General features: G+C 48.1%; 2 protein-coding genes across 3 annotated transcripts; one reads left to right on the plus strand and one right to left on the minus strand.

The window, feature by feature from the left end:
- Positions 1-451: 451 nt before the first annotated feature.
- Fam219b (family with sequence similarity 219 member B) lies at positions 452-4,449 on the plus strand. 2 transcript variants are annotated; one of them, XM_051197575.1, is made up of 5 exons: positions 452-665; positions 855-942; positions 1,466-1,543; positions 1,925-1,973; positions 3,907-4,449. In XM_051197575.1, exons 1-5 carry the CDS (start codon positions 452-454, stop codon positions 4,066-4,068), a joined length of 591 nt encoding a protein of 196 aa, XP_051053532.1. In that variant the 3' UTR covers positions 4,069-4,449. The 2 variants fall into 2 exon arrangements, with proteins under 2 accessions (XP_051053532.1, XP_051053531.1); XM_051197574.1 differs by having other exon boundaries at positions 3,904-4,448.
- A 3,051-nt stretch (positions 4,450-7,500) lies between these two features.
- Positions 7,501-15,692, minus strand: Mpi (mannose phosphate isomerase). Its single transcript, XM_051197569.1, has 8 exons — positions 15,674-15,692; positions 15,097-15,224; positions 13,568-13,768; positions 11,957-12,098; positions 11,500-11,682; positions 9,680-9,853; positions 8,465-8,673; positions 7,501-8,209 (listed from the first exon to the last, which is right to left on the minus strand). Exons 1-8 carry the CDS (start codon positions 15,687-15,689, stop codon positions 7,991-7,993), a joined length of 1,272 nt encoding a protein of 423 aa, XP_051053526.1. The 5' UTR covers positions 15,690-15,692; the 3' UTR covers positions 7,501-7,990.
- Positions 15,693-16,005: the final 313 nt, after the last annotated feature.

Genomic DNA, 16,005 nt, shown 5'->3' on the forward strand with positions numbered 1-16,005 from the left:
GTTCACAATGTGATCAAGTATTCAACGACAGATAATGATTCTCCCGGCCCTGTCCCCTTTTCTGGAGAAGGGTACTGTTGCCCCTTCATTTCCCTACATCATGCCCCTACGGTATTTTCTCATAAAGGGGCCCCGGCTGAGGCGAAAGAGGCATTCGCTTCACACCCGCCACCCTACATAAATGTTTTACTTAGACTGAACTGAGATTCTTCATATCACCAAGCTTAAATAGACTTAGGGTTTTAGAGACCCGGAAGACAGAGCCTGGGCTGCCCATCTCCTACGGTCGCGGCGGAACCTTGATGCTCACCTTACTGCAGGTTGCGGGGGAAGGCACCAAGGGAAGCCCTAGCCTGTGCGCCACCATCTTAGTAAAGGAGTGCATGCCCGGCCATTCGTTCTTCCTCACGCCTGCTGGCTGCTGGCGGGGCGGGGCGGGGCGGGGCCGGTCATGGCGGCCACAGAGCAGCGGGGGCACGCGGTGCAGATGTCCACCCAGGGACCCCGGCCTGGGGCGGCCCTAGATGGAGCGGAAGGAGCCGGGGGACTGCCCTCTGGACGGGGCGGCGGGGCGGCCATCCGGCTCGGGGAACGCCCGCAGGCCGCTATGGAGAAGCGGGGACCCTACATGGTGACGCGCGCACCTTCCATTCAGGCTAAGCTTCGTGAGTGCAGCAGGATGCGTGAGCATCTCTCCCAGAGCGGGCTGCTATGGTCAGGGGTTGGGCCCCTAAGTCCCGTGATCTGGTCCCCAGAGGGGGAAGGGGTTTAGGCGCAGCCCTCTCCCGCCGCGAGAGCCCGGGAAGCAGCGAAATGGGGAAGACCCGGCTGACCCAGGACCTTTTGACTTCCAGAGAAGCACCGGGACCTGGCCAAGGCCGTTCTACGGAGAAAGGGCATGCTGGGGGCCTTGCCGAACCGCTCCGATTCTTCAGGGAAAAGGTCTCAGTGGTTTCACCTCCTCTATGTCAGAAGGTTCCGAAGAAGGCCTTTAGTCTCCTGCCTGGGAAGAGGGCGCTTAAGTTTAAGGTTGAGCTAGCTAGCTAGTCTGCTGACAGGTTCACCTTAAAAATGGGAACTGGAACCACTTATACTCTTCTTTTGAGGCTGTACTAGTGTCACGAAATAGGCATTGAAATAGGGGAGTTCTATCAGTACATAGATAATTCATTAAGGTAAGAGATGGCAGAGAGAAGCAGCTTTGCCTGGTTCAAAAGAGGGAGATGTATTTTTCCTAGGAGCTATCTATCAGTGGTGTAGAGTGGGCTAGAACATGATTTGAGGAGCCAAAGCCACCTGCGTACATTAGGCTGTGATAACTGTGACTGAATAGAAGGGGAGTCTGGAATAGTTCAATTAGTTTTTTTGTTTGTTTGTTTGTTTGTTTTTTTTTTTTTGCATAGGGTGAGTACCCTGCCCTTCCCGGTGAAATGCCTGTTTTCTTCCCCTTCCCATCTCTCTACAGGTCAGTGAAGTTTAACAAGGGCTATACTGCTCTTAGCCAGAGTCCAGAGGAAACCCTGGTGTCCCTTGACTCTGACAGGTGAGTACTTTCCTTGAAAATAGTCAGGGGATGGCTTGGATAGCACTGCAGATTGCTTGGTACCCTTGCCTGTTGCCCATCTCCAAGGCCCTTCATGCACATTCCAGGGCTGTTTCTCTTCTGAGTGTTGTTCCTTCCATGGATGGCATGGCTGGAAGGGTCATCCTGTCCTATTGTGCCTGCACTGTTAGTGAGATGAGTGTTTCTGCTGAAGTCAACCAAGGGAGCCATTGGTACTTAGTGGAGACTCTGGGCTTGAGTCCTATGGTGTGCAGTCTTTGCTTCACAAGTTCTTCAGACCCCTTGCATGTCCTCCTCCTTGCCATTTGCAGCTGTGCTCCATAGATGTCCCCTGAACTGATTGTCTTCCTCTTCTCCTAGTGATGGGGAGCTGGAATCCAGATACTCCTCCGGGTATTCCTCTGCAGAGGCAAGTCCAGAGCGCCTATCTGTGCAGTGCCAGGCTGCAGGCGGCATCACCACCACTGCCAAAACACTTGTTTGGTGCCTGCTGTGTGCACTGCACTGTGCTAGATTCTAGTTTGTTCTCTAGTCTTCCACTATACCTTCTTTCCTTAGCAGAGATAGCGGGTGTCTTAGGGCTGTTGAAAATTCAGGAGACTATATATCCTCAGGGCTGGAAGTGATCTCAAAAGTCTATAATCTAGGAGTCCTCTTGATAAATTCCATCTAAGTGTTTCCTAGCCTTCATGTGCTAGGATGGTTCATGTGATTGGGCATTTTCTACATCCAAGAAGCATTGCTTGCTGCCCTCCCCCAGCCAACATACAACTCCTTCTTTGGGTTATTTTCAAGTCTTCTCTTTCTTGCAGCCTGGACCCACTGGTCATAGGCCTGCCTTCCAATGTCACACAGTAACTCAAGTCACCCTTTCTCTGAGACAGCATTCCACCCTCCTCTATCCATCTTCTATTGAGCCTGCTTTCTTCAGTTTCTGGGCAGTTCTGTCTGAGCACACCTCCTGAGCTGGGCTTTCAGACATCTTTCCAGATGATTGTGCCAGGGGGAAACACAGGGACAGAAAAGTGTCAGCCAGGCATAATAATAGCATGTGGCAGGACAAGTTCAAAGAAGTTGAACTGGGGACATGACTTCACTAGGTCTTTCTCCCTTATTCTCCAAGGAATCTGGCTAATCTCACAATTTTTGCAAATGAGAAAACAGCTTGCATAATGTACCCTCTTTATATGTCTAAGACACTAAGATTGTTAAAATTAAGAAAACTTGCCTAGCAATGGTAGTGCATGCCTTTAATCCCAACATGCGGGAGACAAAGGTAGGTGGATCTCTGAGAGTTCCTGCCTGGTTTACAAAGTGAGTTCTAGGACAGTAGCTATATGGAGAAAGCTTGTCTTGAAAAGCAGGGGGTGGGAGGGGGAGCTAAGAAAATTCTACCAAGAATCCCAAGTCTTAAATTTTCCTAGCCTCTCAGCCTGTTCTACAGAATGAGTTCCAGAACAACAAAGGCTATTGCAGAGAAACCCTTGGGGGGGGGGGGGGTGTAAGGGGTGTAGGATGTAGATTCCTAGCCTCATTGACTTTCCTGCCGGTACCCTGGTGAAATCAGGCTGACTGTTGGACTTCGCAAAGAAGGTAATAAGAGCTGCAAGTACAGACAAAGCTGGCCTCTACCCCTTTCTGCTGTACCACATATATCTTTAATACTTGAGCCCATTTTTCTGTTGTTAGCCCCTTTTTTATTTTTTATTTTTTTCATTTTTTATTTATATATTTATTTATTTTGAGACAGTTTCCTTTATGTTGCTCTGGCTGTCCCTGGAACTCACTATATAGATCAGGCTGGCCTTGAACTCAGAAATCTACCTGCCTCTGTCTCCCAAGTGCTGAAATCAAAGGTGTGAGCCACCACACAATTGCACGATATTCTTTAATCTTGACAGAGATATCTGGGATTCCAGTGGGGAAAAATCAGTACAGTGATTTTTGGATGTTTTGCTTTGTTTTTGGAGACAGGGTTTCTCTGTGTAGCCCTGGCTGTCCTGGAACTTGCGCCATAGACCAGGCTATCCTTAAATTCACAAGAGATCCACCTGCCTCTGCCTCTTGAGTGCCGGAATTAAAAGTGTGTGCCACAATTGCCCAGCTCAGTACAATGATTTTTAATGTGAAGCCTGGATGGTTTTGAGTAAGCCTCTGGGGAATTCCTCACTGCTAGAAAGGCACAGTTTGGAAGTGGTGATGCTTCCTCTGTAATCCAGGATGTGCAGTTGGCCTCGGACTAGGTAGAGTAGGGACAGGAAGCTCAGGTATGGTGACAGGGACCTGTCTTTGGACAGCAGCTCTGCATTCTGGTTTATAGTTCTCTCCTCTTCCTTTAGCAGGTGAACCAGGATGTGAGCCGGCAGCTGCTACAGGATGGCTATCACCTGGATGAGATTCCAGATGATGAGGACCTGGACCTCATTCCCCCTAAGCCTATTGCCTCTTCCACATGCTCCTGCTGCTGGTGCTGTCTTGGGGATTCTTCCTGCACCCTCCAGTAGTCATAACCTTCCAGGATGCACCCTGCTCGTCATGAGGTCTACAGAGCCCCGATGGCCCTTCATGGCTCAGTGCACTGGCCACTGCTGCCAGCTTAGAGTCACTGGGGGCCCTGACCTACAGGCAGCCCTCACCTGGTGCTTCCCTGTCAGAAGCCTATCTGGGTCACAGGAGAATGGTGAAAGTCAGCAGTGCTCTGTTGCGACAGTTTCAGGAAACCACTTGTGAATAAGGGCAGGAGTAAAGACTCTGTGGTTCTTATGCTGCTGACAAGGGTTGCTAAGAAAACCATTTGCAGACATTCTGACTGCTGTTTGTTGAGGCACTCTAAGGAAGGGGAAAGAAAGCTCCTTTGCCTAGGCAGTGCTGGGTGGTGTGGTAGGAGGCAAAAAAAAAAAAAAAAAAAAAAAAAAAAACCAGCACTTTATGGTTTGCAGTAAGAATCTGAAAGAATGTAACAGACCAATTCAAGAAATTCTATATTTTTCTTGCCCCAGCTCTAAGGTCAGCTAACAGGTTTGAACTTCCAGAAAGGACAAAGTGGGTTGTTATTTCAAGTTACATCTGTCTAGTTATGGCAAGGAATAAAGCTTAATGATGATGTAGGATGATGTAGGACGTGGGACATTCTACTGGTCCTGCTGTATGGATGGGCTTAGTAACTGGTCAGCCCTTCCCTAGTTAAAAGGAAGCTGCTCTATCATGCATATGTTCATTTATCTATAGTTCCTTGACATTGGCTAGTTTTTCTGTTTTTTTGTTTGTTTGTTTTGAGCTAATAGTTGGATTGGCTCCTGTGTCTGGCAACAGAAACCTGCAGTTTTTTGATTAGCAGCAGAGGGAGCTGTGGGGCAGTCAGTGCCTTCCTGTGTTTAGCTTTTTAAACTTTAGTGAGAATAGATGTCCTGGTGTAGCTGTGTGGCTTTGGTCTACATGGAAATGGTTAGACAGGATTTGGAGGAGAGACCTAAGCCAGCTCCTGGAGTCCACTTGAGATAGATCAATTTGCAGTGTAAGGGGTTCTTCCCTCTTCTAACAAGGTTTATTCCTACGGCATATGCCTCTGCCCCAGCACAGGGCTTACAGGCTGGAGGTATAGCTCCAGTAGAGCATTTGCCTAGCATTTGCAATGCCCTGGGCTCCAGTCCCACACTGGAACAAAGTGAACCTATGAGTGAGCACAGGCTTTCTCAACCCCAATCCTAAACACAACAAACACAGGAATAATTTCTCTTGCAATACTATGCCTTCCTGGAATTTAGTTTTCCATGTTCCCCTACCTTTTCTTTGTCTTAACCAGGTGTATAGTGGGACTTGGAGTGGACAGGGTACCCAGCATAAAGGGCACAGTAGTCAGAATTAGGGGTTGAGTATCACATGTATCCAGTGACTACTAGAGGTATAGGAGGAATGATGTGTGTCCCTTAAGTCCATTCTACAAGTGGTAGAATGGGTAAGACCAAAAGATAAGTCCTTTGCTGTTACCTGGCCACAGACCTGTTCTTATGCTAGCCTGCTAATACCCAACAGGCAGAAGAAGGTTGAAGGGTATACCATGTCTAGGGGCTTTTACTCAGCTAAACAGCATCACAGGAGGGAAGATGGAACAGCAACCAGAGGCACATCTGCTTGGTTCTTGGGACTGGGTTATAGATGCTAATTGTGTTATGCAAAGGGACTCTGCAACTCTATGCAGGTATCTCACATACTTAGCACCTCCTGTTAAAGCCTGCAGAGAAGGAACACAGACCATGTCTAAGCTTTTTAGAATTCTACAGAGGTGAAACAGATGTGTAAAGGGAGTAGATGTTGTTAGTACAATGTAAAGAAAGACTTGATGGTATGGCTCAGTGAGGACCAGAAATGTCTGTGGAATCCTTATTTCTGTTGGGATTAGGTTAAGACAGAGAAGTTTGGGCATTTGGCTTGGGTGGGGGTGGGTGTAATCGCCAAACCACACCCTCTGGGATGATTGTTGCTGTAATCAACTTTGAGTTACTTGGCTGGAACAGTCCCTAAAAGGGAAGTTCTAGAGCTGGGTGGCCTTGTATGGGAAAGCATTACTTTGGAAAAAGCTCAGGGATGTGGAGCAGGTGATAATGTCCAGTTAATAGGGGTAGAAATAGTCAGGGGATAGACAAGATGACACCAATAAAGGCACACTGGTGCCTAGATTCTAACTGCCTCAGTGCAGAGTGCTGGGTGTCCTGCAGGAGGCAGTCCCTGGGAAGAAGCACATCTGAAGCTTCCTCTTGATGTTTACAGACCACTGTTCTACAGACCTCTTGGCTTGTACTTCTACAGTCTGTTATAATAAATGTCATGGTGTTGGATCTGTATTGTATTGCATTGGTTGAGGCAGGGGCGCTTTTTGAGACAGGGTTTGTATAGTTCTGTCTGTCCTGGAACTCGATCTGTAGTCCAAGCTGGCTGCAAAATCAGAGATCTGCCTGCCTCTCCCTCCCAAGGGATGGGATTAAAGGTGTGTGCCACCAAAGCCTGGCTCAGCTTTTTTTTTTTTTTTAAGCCAAAGAAATTGTATAATAAATGCTAGGGATGGTGGTGCACCTGGGAGGTAAAGGCAGGAGTATCAGTTCAGGTCATCCCCCAATACATGGGGATTTTTGTCTGGTTTTTAAATTGTATCTTATGTGTGTGTGTACGTTTGTGCACCGTGTGTATGCAGCTGCAGGAGCCCCATGGAAGTCAGAAGCATCAAATCTCTTAGAACTGGAGTTATAGACAGTTGTGAGCTGTCTGTACAGACATGGGAGCTAAGAACCAAACCTGAGTTCTCTGTAAGTACTTTTAGCTGCTGGGTCATCTTTCCAGCCCCCAATACACAACAGTAGCCTGAGGTATATGAGAACCTCAAAAATACTTAAAAGGGACCCAGGAGACTCAGTTGGTAAAGAGATTACTCTGTAAGCATGAGAACCTGAGTTCAGATCCCTGTCCCCTCCACCCCCAGCACCCAAATAAAAAGCCAAAGGCAGTGGCACATAGCTGTAATTCCAGTTCTGGGGAGGCTGAGCCAGGAGACTCATTAAGGCTTTCTGCCAGTCAGCCTAGCCGAATTAGTGAGTTCCAACGGAAGGCTCTTGAGGAGTAACCCTGAGGTACATGTGCACATACATATATGTGTGCAAACACCAGAAGCCATATGACGCTGAGACAGAAGTACAACTTCAAAGCCAACCTTTGGAACTCGGCAAGATAGTCTCAAAACATAAGTACACTAGAAGAGAGCCAAGGCCTGCCTGCCTGCAAGCTGTGCATCTGAGGCTGAGGCTGGCTTCCTCTCCAACCCTTCCTATAAAAGGATTCCGGAATCCAGCCTGCCTACCCACAGGAAGCTGTATGAAGCAGAATCAAAACCAGAGAGCTCTTTCTGCCCATATCAGGGGCAGGAATACCAACTGCTCTTTAGTCTATATTCTTGACACAAGTGATCTTTAATTACTTTGACAGAACTAGAGGGAGTAAGTTTCATTAGTCCGCTGGCCTGCCCCTTCCCTTCCCTTCCTTTCTCTACAACTGAGAGCAGGCAGTCCCAGAGCAAAAAACCTGTTCTTAGAGATCACCCCACCTGTCACTTAGATGGATGCTGACCTAATACTGGGTCACGAATGTTTTGTTAGCTGAGGCAGAATTGTTGCCTCCTGAATAGACCCATCTGGCTCAGAGGTAGCAAGGAGTGTTGAGAGAGTACAGTGGAGTGGCAGGCCTCAGTCTTCACACAGATCCCTCACCCTGAGGATGGTCCAACCTGGGCATGCTCTGGAGTCACTAATGCCAAGCTCTCTATTCTACTATTCCAGCATGCACCAAAGAGTGCACAATGGGGACAGGGATTGGGCTGGACCTGAAAAGTGGAGCTGGCCAGGATATGAATGACTGGCAGAGGGGTAGGAACACTGGCCTCTACAGCAGACAGCAGGCCCGGAATATCAGCAGATCCTTGGGCATAGTAAGCTTCAGTGAGACACTTTCATTGGCCCCAATGAAGAGCACTCCACCACGCTGCAAAGGGATTTCTCCTTGAACTGTGGGTGTAGTAGCTGTCACTGTCCCTTGGACCATCAGAAGGATGCTGGCAGAATCTAGTGCCAAGATCTTGTATTCAGTGACAGAGCCAGGGACCTGGTAGAAAGAAGTGATGGAATAGTATAGTTGATATTTTGCCCCTGGATTCTAGAGCACAAAGGCCCTGCTGCCTCCTTCCCCACTGTTCAGACTCTTGGCATCATGGAGACCAACATATGGTCCCCAGTAGAGAAGTAGATGAGCTCTGTGGCTGCCCATACTAGGTGGACTTGACAGGAAATCCAGCCCCAGGTATAACCCTGTAGGTTTGACATGTTACACAAAGGATACCCACCTGGCCCATGTACTCACCTCCATCTTCATAACAGTGAAATCTGGCACAGGGGGGTCATAGATAGAGAGATAGGGGTCATCTTGACTCCGTGTTGGGGTAAACAGCCTGTCCTTGCTGGGGCTAGGTGTGTAGTTGAGCATTTCACATAGGGTTGACACATCGATGAATTTGGGTGTCAGGCCAGCACGCACAGTATTGTCTGAACATGCCATGCATTCCACACAGTCTGAGGACAGATAAATGCCACATGCTAAGATAGTGAAGAAAGTCATGGAGTTTGGCTCTCCAGGGCTGGGCCTCCTAACTTAGGCATATGCTAGCCCTATAAATCAGTTAAAAAATGTATGAAAAGAATTGTGGGAGAATATGAAGGCATCAAATTATGTTAGCCCCTATGTTAACATATCTTATCTTACACTTCTGCAACAGAATCTTGTGAGTGGATAAGCTTTCAAAGTCAAATGGAACACCAGTCAGATTTGCTGGTTCACACCTATAATCACAGCACTCACAAGGCTGAAGTAGGAGGGTTGCCATGAGTCTGAGGCTAGCCTGGGCTACAGAGTGAGACCCTGTGTCAAAACAAGAACAGCAACAAAGCTGGTCAAGGGGGTAAAACCACTTGCTAGGCAAACATGTGGTCCTGTGTTCAAATGCCAAAAACACATATTAAAACTGGTTTATAGAACAAATAGTTGTAATCCCAGTATTCCTATAGGGAGATAGCATACTGGAAGTTTACAGGGTAGCTAGATTGGAGTATGTGGCAAAAAATAAAAGAGAGAGACCCTCAAACAAAATAGAATGAAGACCAACCTTGCCCCCGGGTTGTCCTCTGATCTCCACATGCATCCTAAGGTACATGTGCACCTGCATTCATACACAAGTGACATCCTTCTATTGTATCACCCATACTGTAGTGTAAAAATCCTCAGGCACAGAGTTGGTATGCAAATACCAGTGAGAAGACAGAGAGAAGCAACTCTGTCCAATGAGGCTTGGCTCAAACTGAGTTCCACACTCCTCAAAAGGGCTTAACACCAGAACTTGTGGCTGGTAGCGGGTTTTAAGATCTGTCTACCACCCAGCTGACAGCCATCATTTATAATGGCTCAGCCACCCTCCAAAGTGCTTACAGAAGGCCTCACCAACCATCCTCTCTCTTTTATTCACACAAAGAAACAAGGTCCACGGGGGATGGCAGTGGGGCATACTACTAAAATGGGGCTCACCTCCCTTCAGGTAGGCATGGGGCACATTGGCCTCCAGAAACATGGCTTCCCCCGGCTTTAAGGAGAGCAGGTTCAGGAAGTAGATGGCGAAACATCCAATATCGCCCGGATATTGCTGGTGCAGCTGCAGCAAGAGCTTCCCACAAATGTCATCCATGCTGTTTCCGGCAGATACTGAGGGTCACAGAGCATCCCAAGGCCACTAAGATACATGTGGTAGTCACAGCTTCACCCTGATGAGGAAGTCTTGGGGAACAGTCCCTGCTCCTACAAATGCAGTTGCTATGCTAGGCCTCTTCTAAACATCCCTCGGTCATCCTTGGTCTTTCTGGCTCACAAAAAATGCCATCTCTCACCTCCACTATCTGCATGCCTGGCCTGGCTATAGTGGCTGGGCATTGTGATATACAGCTATCATCCTAGCACCAAAGCAGAGGAATCACCATGAGTGAAGGAAGGGTAGACTGGACTATGTACCACATTCTAATATAGCCTGCACTTCAGAGTATGTATGGCCCTGTCTCAAATGATACAGGCTAGGGATGCAGCTCAGTTTGTACAATGCTTGCCCAGCATGCATGAAACCCTAGGTTTGGACCTAGCTCCACAAAGACACAGGCATGGTGGCATGTGCCTGGAATCTCAGCACCCAGGAAGTAGAAGCAGGAGTTTCAGAATTTAGCTATCTAATGAGTTTGAGGCCAGACTTGGTTACAAGAAACCTGTCTCAAAGAGAGGTGGGAGATAAAATTGTATGAGGAATATTAAAACACAGATACCGCTAGCATCTTCAGTTCAGATTTTGACAGAAACACCTCCAAACAATTGCCCAAAAAAAGTCTCCTGGTTAGGAACCACTCACAGCTCTTGAGGTCAAAATCTATTATAGAGAAGTAGATGGCTCAAAAGCTTCATGAAGATTGTCAAATTCCCTCTTAGCCAAGGACTTCCCTTTATTAGCACTGGAACTCCCATGTCTCATGAAATCTGTCCATCTTAGACAAATTGGGATGGTCATCTACCCCAGAGAGCACAAGGCACAATGTGCTGTGGGCCAAAATGTACCCAAGGGAAGATGAGCTCAGCCTGGTTTGGAGACATGAAGGAATTTTCTTGGAAGGCCAGGTGCAGGTGCAGGTGCAGGGGCAGGGGCAGGGGCAGGGGCAGGGAGAGCTGAGTTTCCCGGAGCATGCAAAGAAGGAAGGAGTGAATTCAGAATATATAGAGAAAGCAGTGTTCCGAGTGGGAGGGTGGTTTGGTCTTCACACAGAGACTTGCTCAATGGCTACTCTGCTAAACACTGGGACAAACATGAAGGTCTCTGGCCTAGAGAATGCCAGTTTTAACAAATGAGCACATGACCCTAAGGGATCACTACTTACTTGGATGTCAGAACAGAGCTCAGATCAGGGTTCTCCAAGAGCATGCAAGCAGATAAGACACTCAAAACCACACAAATTGAGAAGCTATGCTCAGGTGAGAGCAAATGGCTGGGGCGCAAAGGTAACACAGCAAGAACTTAGGAAAAGAGAGGGTTCTGGGGCTGCCTAGAGAAGGAGCTCTATCAAAAGAGGAGCTACGGAAGCTCCTGAGTCTGTCAGCCTTGCTTCTCACTGGCTGTATTGACTCTCCAGACCAACAGTGACACAACCACACCCACCATGGTCATTTCCTGAACTGTTAGCACAAGGTTTCTTGGTGCCTATCTAGGTTCCACTTAGGGAAAGGGGCTGGGAGCCCTGTATCCATGGCCTCGTCCATGCCTATGTCAGGAATCCAGGCTAGGGCACTGCATCCACCCAGGCCTCTGCCACACCCACCTTGCTGGGAGATCCGTTTCACCAACAGGTTGAGCTGTTCTACCACCACCTTCTTCTCACTCTTCATCAGGTGGGAGAAGCAGTTCCTCAGAGCAGAAGCCACAGCCCCAGGATCCCCATTCATGCTCTGCTTCAGCTGTTGGGTGGCATCCTCTCCTATCAGGAACTGGAACTCAGGCACCTCTGCAGTGGCCAGGCCAAGGAGATGTAAGACACAGCACTAAAGTGAGGCCCTCCCACCTTATCCCTAACCAAAGACCCAACAGCACGACACAGACCCTGCCGTGTAAACATCTGTTCACCCCCAGCCCTTCGCAACCACACCTGAGCATGGTCTCACTCTCTGGCCCACTGCCCCCCAAACTGCCTCATGAGGCCAAGATCCCTTTAGTTCCTATGATATTCAGCCTCTGCTCTATGTCTCTGTTTGGCCCTCAGCACTCCTGTCCAACCTTACTCTTCAGGAAGGTCACAATCTCCTCCACTGGCCGGAAACCACACAAGCCCTGGAAGGACGTGAGGGCAATGGCCATTTCGGGCTTGTGGTTGGCATCAGGATAGTGCTGTGGAGCCTGGAGGTGCAGCTTCTCTGCCAGCTCCTGTGGGTGGGCAGGGGAAGACAACAGCTGGGGGACAGCTATATCAGCAGGATTTCTAGTCTCTGCAGTCCCTGCTGCCCAGCCTCCCCAGTCGCCAGATAGCAGTGGCTTCTTACCTCTGACAATGAAGCCAGTCAAGGCATCATGCAGAAACTTGGGGTTCAGCTAACCCAGGGCAGAGAAATGGGCCAAATCTAGGGGAGAGCTGGGACAGACTTAAGAGACCTGCCATGTGGCATAGGAACTCCAAACAACAGGCACAGCTATGTGCCTTGGGTAAATGACTACTGGGGAGGTAGAGTTAAGCATGCTTAGAGAGCTAGGTCATCTTCAGCTACATAAAGAGCTTGAGGCCAGCTTGAGCTTCCCAAGACCTGTCTTTAAAAAAACCCCAGAATTAGGGGTTGGAGAAATGGCTTAGTAGTTAAGAGCACTTGTTGCTCTGGAAGAGGGCTCAGGTTCCTTTCCTGGCACCCATTTGGCGGTTCACAACCATTTGTATCTCCAACTCCAGGGGATCTGATGCCCTCTTACTTACAAAGGCACCAAGCATGCATGTAATGTACATGGAGGCAAACACTCATACACATAAAATAAAATACTCTCTAAAAATTAAAAAAAGCCTGGTGGTGGTGGCTCACACCTTTACCCTGCACTCAGGAGGCAGAGCCAGGAGGATCTTTGAGTTTGAGGTTAGCTTGGACTACAGAGTGAGTTCCAGGACAGCCAGAGCGACACAGAGAAACCCAGGCTCAAAAAACAAACAAACAAACAAACAAAAAAAAAACGACAACAAAAAGAAAAAAAAACCCAAAAAACAAATGATTTTTTTTCTTTAAAGGGGTTGTGCTGGAGCTATAGCTCAGTGGTTAAAAGCACTGGTTGCTCTTCTAGAGGTACTGGGTTCAATTCCCAGAACCCACATGGTAGTTCATGACTATTGTTCCAATCTCAGAGGACCCAATGTCTTCTCCTGGCCTCCCTGAACACTATACTCACGTAGTGCACAGGCCTACATGCAGGCAAAACACACACAAAAGAGAAATAAATAAGTATTGAGCATTTTTTGAAAGAGGAGTTTAGACAGACTGTTTAAGCTAGGCTGGGCCTTGTTCAAGGAAATTTACACAGCGGGGTACAGCTGGAGCAACAGCTGGGGGCCTGCCATGTCCTGGAATTCTAGTATTAAACTCTCCAAGAGAGCCAGGAGGGGAAATGGCAGATAAGAATAGACCTAGGCTGGGGAAGGGGAAGCCAAGGACGAATGTGGAGAAGCACTCTTGGCATAGGCCAGCCAGCTGTCCACTTAGACTTAGCTTCTGTAGATGGCACTGCCCCTGAGCAGCCAAACTGCAAATAGCAAGACTTGGATTTAGCCCAGAGCTAGAACCTAATGTGGGCAGGGTAAAAGCAGGGGTAAAATCTACCGGTAGGCCCATAAGAAACCCTCCCCTCCCCTGATCCTCTACCTTATTAGGGTGTGCCTGGATAGACAGGGCTGTTTCCACTGAGAGCACTTTGAAGAGGAAGGGCAGCTTGCCATTGAAGGTGTCTTTGACCTTTGGGCCTAAGCAGTTCTGGTTGTCAGCAATCCACTGGCCTAAGGTCTTCTGGGAAATACGGTTGTCAAGGATCCTGGCATCACCCCGAGGGTGTGTTCCCATCCACAGCTGGAAGGACAGCAAAGTTGAGAAAGAAGGAAACAACTGACGACCTGGTATGTATGAGGAGGCATGTATCAGTACACTTGAGTATGGGTATGGAAAGTCAGAATGATACTTCAAAGTCTCTGAAAGTATGAGTCTCAGTGACAGCTCTGTGAGGTTAACAATAATTTATTTCAGTCTCAAAAGGCAAAACTTCTCAGCCAGGCAGTGGCTTACACTTTTAATCCCAGCACTTGGGAGGCAGAGGCAGGTGGAACTCTGAGAGTTCAAGACCAGCCTGGTCTACAAGTGCTGGTTCCAGGACAGGCTCCAAAGTTACACAAAGATACCCTGTCTTGAAGGGGAAAAAAAAAAAAAAAGACAAAACTTCCCTATGCTTTGACTTTTCCCTTCTCAATAGAAGGAATTTGGGATGAATACAAATGGAAAATTAGGGAGCTGGAAAAATGGCTCAATGGTTAAGAGCTCTTGCTGCTCTTCCAAAGCACCCATCTGTCGGTTTCCAGAACCTATATCAGCAGGGCTCACACCCTCCTATAACTCCAGCTCCAGGGGATCCAATGCCTCTGGCCTCCACAGGCACCTGCACTCACATTCACATACCCACATGCAGACATACACACCTACACATAATTAAAAATAATACTTTTTATAAAAATAAAATTTAAAGAGGAAAGTTAATCCAAGTTAAACATCTATTTTTTGGCCAGGAATGGTATCAACGTGCCTATAAACCTAACTTAGGACGTAGAGACAGGGAGATTGGGAGTTCAGGTCATTCTCAACTCCATAGCAAGATTGAGGCCAACTTAGGCACCCTGAGATAGTCTCAACAAATGAAAAGATTCAGTAAACGCTGAGAGCTATCTTGGAAAGGGTAACACTAGGGTTCAAAAAATCCCAGATGCTGGGCATGGTGGTGCACACCTTTAATCCCAGCACTAGGGAGGCAGAGGTAGACAGACAAAGGCAGGCAATCTCTGAGGTCAAAGGCCAGCTTGGTATACAGAGCTCTTTACAGAACAGCCAGGAATGCACAGAGAAACCCTGTCTCTGAGGAGGGAAAAAAAAAAAATCACAGAAGTTTTATCTTTCTTTGTATGAAACTGAGTTTTGATACAGAGACCGGGCAGATCCGTCTGCTTCAGCCTCCCCAGTTCTGTGATCACAGTGCTCTGTCTACAGCTCTCTTTGTCCAATGACTGATCCAAGGACCAAAAGAATGTCTTCTACGGACTGCAGAGATTCTTCCCAACTGGCCCATATGGCTTGTCTCAGGTCCTCCGGTCTCACTTAGAGTAAAGTGGACCGATATGCAGCTAGGATCTTACCTCTGCATAAGGCTTGTCCTCTGAGATTTGGACCAGTGGGTCACTGCTAGCCAGCAGGCACGCCACTTCACTGTTGGAGCCTATCTTCCCCCAGGAATACTGCTGCACCACACAGGAAAGTGGGAACACTGGGGACATAGACAAGGGGTCAGTTTCCATTCCACTCTTCAGACCTGGCCCTAGTGCTGGGGAACCAGGACCGAGAGGGTAATTCTAAGGGCAGAGGCACACGAATCCGTGAGTATGGGAAACACCCCTCTCATCCACAGTTCTCGACGTTCCCATCTGTCAGATTGGCAGATACGGATCTTGTCTGCCATGGGGAAGAATTGAGTTCAGGTGATGGGGAGGGAAAAGGAACTAACCATCTCTCTGCACTCGGTCGATCCCGTAATGATCCAAGCGCACTTAAGAAAGAGCCTTAGTCAATTCGACCCCCGTTTGCAATCCCCACTCCAGATCTACCACTGTATCCAAAGTTCGCGGGAATGGTCATGACCTGCTATGGCAGCCCTGACAAGATTAGTCCCTAGGACGCGACCACCACCAAGGTAACCAGAACACGGCAACGGCTCACCTCGTTGACTCGCCATCCTAACCGCGGGAGACCCGGCTTAAGGTACGTAAGCCTTTCCCAGCAGCCTCCGCTGCTCTACGCGCAGAGCTTGTCGGGAAATGTAGTTCACAGATTCCACCGTCTCCTATCTCTGCCGTCAGGAACCCCTGTTGCCCTAAGTATTTCACCCTAATTCTTGGTTTGAATACTTTGCCTTCCAATTCTTTTTATCCGTATGTAAGTACTGAGAACTGTCTAAGTACTACAAACTCTTCCAAGTATACCTCAGAGAACAAGATAGCACTACTTGTAACAAAGTATCTAAAGGCAATAAATAAGCAGGCATAGTAGCA

The sequence above is a fragment of the Phodopus roborovskii genome, unplaced genomic scaffold (assembly GCF_943737965.1).
Source record: "Phodopus roborovskii unplaced genomic scaffold, PHOROB, whole genome shotgun sequence".
Classification (NCBI taxonomy): Eukaryota; Metazoa; Chordata; class Mammalia; order Rodentia; family Cricetidae; genus Phodopus; species Phodopus roborovskii.